Raw genomic sequence first — 6,021 nt, forward strand, 5'->3', positions numbered from 1 at the left:
AAGACAGAGTCAGTATTAGGTCTTGTAATTATAGACAGTGATGATGATGATGATGATGATGATGATGATGATGATGATGATGATGATGATGATGATGATGACGACAGAGTTTTATGAAAAATGATGAAGAGTTACATTTTAAAGTGTCATTATTTGATTTATAAAAAGATATGCGATCAAGACAATACAAAATAGGCCCATGTATGTCTTATTTTCAGTAAAAAAAAAAATAGATAAGTAAATATTGTGAAATTCCCTTCGTGCTATGGGATCTCCTGGAAATAAATGCAATTGAATATATTGTCAAGGCACAATATCATCAATGTAAAGCCCCTGGAAGCAGCTAGATTATGTCAAGCATTATCTAGAAAAATTCAGTGCTCTTGTTAGTTATGTTGTGTATTTATTTATGACATGTGGAAAGGGTGTAAAGTGTATTTAAAAACAGCATAATAAATTCAATAAATTATCCATTTGTAATTCGGGGTCTGTATCTTCCTCTGGTATGTGTCAGTTACTCAGTGTGACCGCTAGATGGCGCCAGGACTGCATGATAAATCCAAAAAGTTCTCTTCCACGTTTTATCAACGCGCTGTACGTTCACGCTGCGAACAAAGCTTTACTTTTAAAATTCTTTGTTGCTTTTATATAACGATTCTGGAAGATTTTTTTTTTTAATGCTGTACAGTTATATATACACATATATGTATGTATGTATATTTACACAGTATATATGGTAAAAAAAAAAATCTCTCTCTCTCTCTCTCTCTCTATCTATCGATCTATATCTGTATCTATATATATATATATATATATATATATATATATATATATATATATATGCGAGAGAGATTTTTTTTAATACTGGGAAGTTGTTATATTGTACGCAGCGCACAATACCGACTGGTTGGAGAGCTGGTCGTAAGTCCGAATGTCGATAAACAGGTAGGTCATTAAGTGAGGAGTACCGTTATATAAATGGGCGTAGCGAATAAGGTGATTTATTTCTTTTTGTTAGCAGTGGAACACATAACAATGCACAAACTGACAAATCTGATGCATTTCACAGATGACTGTTTTTAATGAAGGAATGTTTTTTTATGAATTAACATTTATGTAAAAACGATGTTGCTTAAGTTCCCTTAAAAAATTTCCTTTTCTCAAAATAAAGCAAAATTATTGATGTTATATTTTTATGATTATTATGATATTATTATGATATTAAAAAGGGTAAAATTTATGTCGATGTCACTTTTGAAACTGTTTTAATTTGTGAATATCATTTATAAATGATTTTTTTTTAATTACTTCTTTGACCTTATTGGTCATCACATATTCACTGGGCAACAGCCATCTATCGGTATCTCTAATGAACTGGTTCCAATAAGAAATGAATGGTTCCAGAACAATTCTCTAATAGCCCCATGGTTTAAATAAGATGGGTTGAATGGGAATCCCACAATTTCCCACTTTCTTCCCCCATGAGAGCCTTGTGCTCCAGTTCCTGCATGACATTATTTTAGTTGTCTGAGTTGACGGGTATTCAGTTACAGCTGTGAGAATTAACATGTATTTTCCCTTGTTTTGGCTGTTGCAGAACGGTGTGCCCCCCCCCCCCCCCCCCCAGAATTGAAGCTCTCTGTTTGTAAAATCCCCACATTCCAGACCTGAGAGGAATGTTCATCTCTCAGTCAACCGGAAAGATTGTCATCTTTTTCATCTGCGATGTCGAGTCACTGAACCCATTATGTTTGACTACAGTTTTTGCACAAACAATCGGAACACACAGAAACATTTGTTTATTTTTATTGAAAAAAGTGACACGGAACAAAACATCATCACACCATTTCACCTGAGTCTTTTTTGTGGAAACATGGCTACAGAAAAAAAAAATCAAAAAGACACCGTATGCTTGGCAGCTCGGCATCATTTTAAGACCTTTCCACTCCGAGCTCAGCAACTCCAGAGGAGCATTTCGGCGCCGATCAGAGTAAGACTGAGTGATAATAAAATCAGATTGTGCAAAAGACCTTTTTTTTCTTTAAACGTTAAAGATAATGCAAGAACACATCACACACAGCTCATGCCAACCAATACTGGAAAATATCAGGATGTAAAAAAAATAAAAATAAAATTAAAAAAAAGTTTGCAAGTGAAATATGTAGAGATCACGCTTCGTATAAAATGGTCTGCTGTTTTCCGGGTTTAACTTCACCTGTATCAAAATGTGACACCACAGCTCTCAACAAACACTTATTTACAGCTCGTCGCGCATCTTGTCGCCCTTTGGCCGCACCATTCTGCCAATGTAGAGGATGGAGTTGGTCTTGCTGTCCTTCACCAGGAAAAAGAAGGGGTGATCGACGTAGAACAGCTTTGGGTCCCTCAGCTTGTTGGTGCCGAAGATGCTGGTGTCGAAGGGGTTCCCCCCCACGTCCAGCTCCAGGGCCGAGGCGTGGAAGACGTTGGACAGGTACAGATCCTTCTTGCCCGAGATGTTGGACAGGTCGGCCTTGGTTTTGTCCACTGCCTCGGTCAGGCCGAGATCGGCGAGGTGTTTCTGGAAAGCGTTACATCAGAGGATCAGCGTCTCGCTCATGAAGGCTGGATTCATGTTTCATTCATTCATCATTTTCATCTCAAACATATGGGGTAGGTACACAAGACTTTCCTTTAAATGACCCTTTTTCTTTTTGCCATTTACCTGCAGGTTGTGGCTGACTTCCATGCTGACTTTGGGGAGGGAGATGGCCACAGGCCTCTGCTCCATCTTGCCGAGCCAGGTCTCCACCTGCTTCCTGGTGAGGAGCTTCTCCAGGCGCTCCAAGGGCTCCAGATGGTAGGGCATGATGAGGATCATGGAGGCCTGCTTCTGGCCCAGAGGCATGTTCAGCAGGAAAAGCCGGTTCTCTGTATCCTCGTAGAAGTCATACAGGCCTGTGCGGAAGGGTCAGAGGGTTACGGAATTGGAGAAGATTGTGCAATCTAGAAGGTATAGATCAGGGAGAATCGTCCATGTTAGATGTCAAAATGAACAGGCTGATGGTGAGACGCACCCGTGCGATGCATCATGGGAATACCAACGGTGAATGAGCGGGTGACCAGGAAGCCCCGGTTGTCCACCATCGTCTCATGGAATTGCTGGTCCCAGTGTGCTGTGAAAAACAAGGGGAAGTTTTCTCTTCACAAAACCCAGTATGCACCGCTTGAATTTTTGGAAATGTGAGCTCATGTCTTTAAACATGAGAGACGAGGAGGACAGAAGCTTTTATCGCTATGCTCACGCTTGAAGAACATGGCGTTGACGATCGTTGCTCCATCAGCGTTCTGCACCTCCTTTGTGATCTCGGGCAGTTTGCCGCCGGTGGACTTGGCCGCCCACTCGTTGATGGAGTTCACCGCGCTCCTCTTATCGCGGAGGTTGATTTTGGAGTGGTCGTAGTTGTAGTGCTTCTTGCTCTTCTTCACAAAGTCATCGGAGAAGGAGACGGAGCCGGGGCCATAGAGGCGGTTGCTGATCTTCCACGTTGTGTTCCTCGTCTTGGCATCGCTCACCTGGCAACATACAATACAGGACAATGTGCCACATTTAGCTGTTACCAGAATGCATCATCTGCAAGGCGGAGCATGTTTGGCTTTTGGAATGGATTTTTTTGTTTCAATAATATCTACTTTATTTTGCCCATCTAGACACATCTCCAACTTTTATTGGAATTTCTAGATGATCATCGTGCAATCAAAGTCTGGATACAGTGTATGTTATGGTTTATACCTCGGACAGCAGCTCCGACAGGCCCGTGTGCAGGTGCTCGTCTTTCAGGCCGTCAGCACTCAGCACAGTTTTGACCTGGGAGGCGGTGGAGGCCTTGGCCCCGAGGGCCACCATCCCCAGGGAGGAGGCTACCACCAGGGGGGCGATCATGATGTTTTCTGTGTCCTTCTGCTTTGCCATGTTGTGGTAGAGGCTGCATTTGAAGACGGCCGTACGGTTAATTAATACAGTTGAAAAAAAAGAAAAAAGATCCTATAACATTATCTGACAACAGTAGCGGGGTCGGACCTGAAAGCAAGGTTGGCGCTGTTGTCCGCCAGAGCTGCAGCATGGCTGCTTAGCTTCTTGACCTCTGCAGAGGCCCCCAGGGCCAGCAGGCACAGAGCTACAACACTGGTCAGCCACATCCCGTTTGTCTCCAACAGCAGCTGTGAGAGCCTGGACAAAGGAGGAAACAAAAGTGAGAGGAAGCTTCTCATCCGGTGTTGCCGTTGCTAATTATGTGTCGTGGGAGGGTGCTGTGCATAAGTGGAGCCGTACAACTTAAGGACATTTCATGAGGTAAAAGATATAGCAGAGTGGTGTGTTGTGTCTAGAGGTGTTTATTTGAAGGGGAGTGGCGGCTGGGCTCACAGTGGAGCTCAGAAGGTTCCAGTGCTGGGAAGCCATGTTGGCTGCCACATCAGCAGCAGCTCCGCTCTGCCTCCGGCTGCTGCTCTCTAACGCCCACTCAGAGTGAAGTGCTCTGCTGACTCGTGATTGAAACATGATCCCTCCCTCCCGTGCAGGCTAGTCTCGCTTATGTAAAAATGTGCTCTTTAATCAAACCGTGCAAAAAAACAAAAAAACAAACAAACAAAAAAATAAACTGGTTCTGATCTGATTCTATTTTTCCAAGGGATAGGCATTTGTCAGCGTGTTAAGCCAAGTCAAGTTTATTTATACAGCCCTGAATTACAGTAGGCCTACATTCTTAAAAGGCTTCACAAGCCACATATAAATCACCCTGGTTGATCCCACCCAGGCAAGGAAAAACTCACCAAAAAAAAAACCCTTGGGGGGTGGAAAAAAAAAGGAAGAATCCTTGAGAAGGCGCCACAGAAGGAAGAATCCCCCTCCCCCCTTTCCTTTCAAAAGTGTGAAAATGCATCGCCTCAGGCTCTAGTGAACCAGCCTATCTGGCCTACAGCCACACAAATCTCTGAAGTCTGTGCTTCTTTCACTTCATTCCCACTGTAGCGTCCTGCCCTAGATGTCGGTACTTCTGAATCGGTGCGTTCCCTATACCGCAGCGGGATTTTTGCATTGTGTTTGTATACCTTCAACTCTTTTCATACTGATGTCTGCATTTTTCATTCTGAAAGACAAGAGGTGCATGTGGTAATCCCCATAGAGCAGGCACTAAAACAACGATCACGCTCTCATGGAGAAATATGCTCTATATAGCCATGGTTAATCATTACGTCACATTTAGTTGTTTTATCACATAATATTTCGATTTTTTTTTTTCCCCGGACAATTTCCCTTCAATCTTTTACCCATTCTGGTTAAAACATATTCATATTACACTGGCTACTCATCATGCGGGGAACCCCTTTTCATTGGTTAGTTTGTGCCAGAAAAACAGGATGTTATCCAATCAGATGCACCACGGTGGTGCAGCCTCAGAATTCCAGATTCCAGAAGATAAGGGCGGATTAAAGCCTCCCACTCCGAAGTTGAACAGAAAAGTAAATTCAAACAGATTATGTTGAGAATAATCACAAGCATCGAGTTATATGACGCGATGATGCCTGCTCCTCAAAGTACGAGACGGCAAAGTAGTTTGTAATGTGCATTGTGATGTCAATACAATCCGGATGAAGGTCGACCTTCGGCACTTTTTTCAACGGATAGAAGAGACGCTTCTCCGCCCCAGCAGCATTTCGGAGTCTGTAACAGTTGATCTGGATCTGAAAGGGCTTTGCTACGTAACAAAGAATGCAGCAGGGGCTACTTTAAAAGCCACTGGACAAAGCGCCCCTTCATCCCCTGCACCTCGCCCATGGACAATAGAGGACTGTTTAGGTTCTTACCTGGCACAGATTCACAGGGTTTCTTCCTCTGAGTTGAGTGTGTTCTCCGAAGACTACCCTTTGCTGCCTGACCGCTGCCCTTATATCCCCCCGCTGAAAGAAAGTTCTGGAAGTGCTATTCAAATGAGGCTGTCTGTCTTTCCTCAGGAAGCGAGGGGACGTCCCCCTCTGGAT

At 43.3% G+C, this 6,021-nt stretch overlaps 1 protein-coding gene across 5 annotated transcripts; it reads right to left on the reverse strand.

Annotated features, from left to right (window-relative positions):
• Positions 1 to 1,790: 1,790 nt before the first annotated feature.
• serpinh1b (serpin peptidase inhibitor, clade H (heat shock protein 47), member 1b) lies at positions 1,791 to 5,975 on the reverse strand. Of its 5 annotated transcripts, none has more exons than XM_080007520.1 (8): positions 5,848 to 5,963; positions 4,813 to 5,129; positions 4,061 to 4,210; positions 3,773 to 3,965; positions 3,285 to 3,555; positions 3,057 to 3,155; positions 2,705 to 2,937; positions 1,791 to 2,560 (listed from the first exon to the last, which is right to left on the reverse strand). In XM_080007520.1, the coding sequence occupies exons 2-8, from the start codon at positions 4,920 to 4,922 to the stop codon at positions 2,258 to 2,260; spliced, it is 1,359 nt and encodes a 452-aa protein (XP_079863646.1). In that variant the 5' UTR covers positions 4,923 to 5,129; positions 5,848 to 5,963; the 3' UTR covers positions 1,791 to 2,257. The 5 variants fall into 5 exon arrangements, with proteins under 5 accessions (XP_079863646.1, XP_079863649.1, XP_079863648.1 ...); XM_080007523.1 differs by having other exon boundaries at positions 4,406 to 5,129; XM_080007522.1 differs by having other exon boundaries at positions 5,092 to 5,129; positions 5,848 to 5,956.
• Between the last annotated feature and the right edge of the window lie 46 nt (positions 5,976 to 6,021).

This window comes from Zeus faber (assembly GCF_960531495.2).
Source record: "Zeus faber genome assembly, chromosome: 9".
Taxonomy (NCBI): Eukaryota; Metazoa; Chordata; class Actinopteri; order Zeiformes; family Zeidae; genus Zeus; species Zeus faber.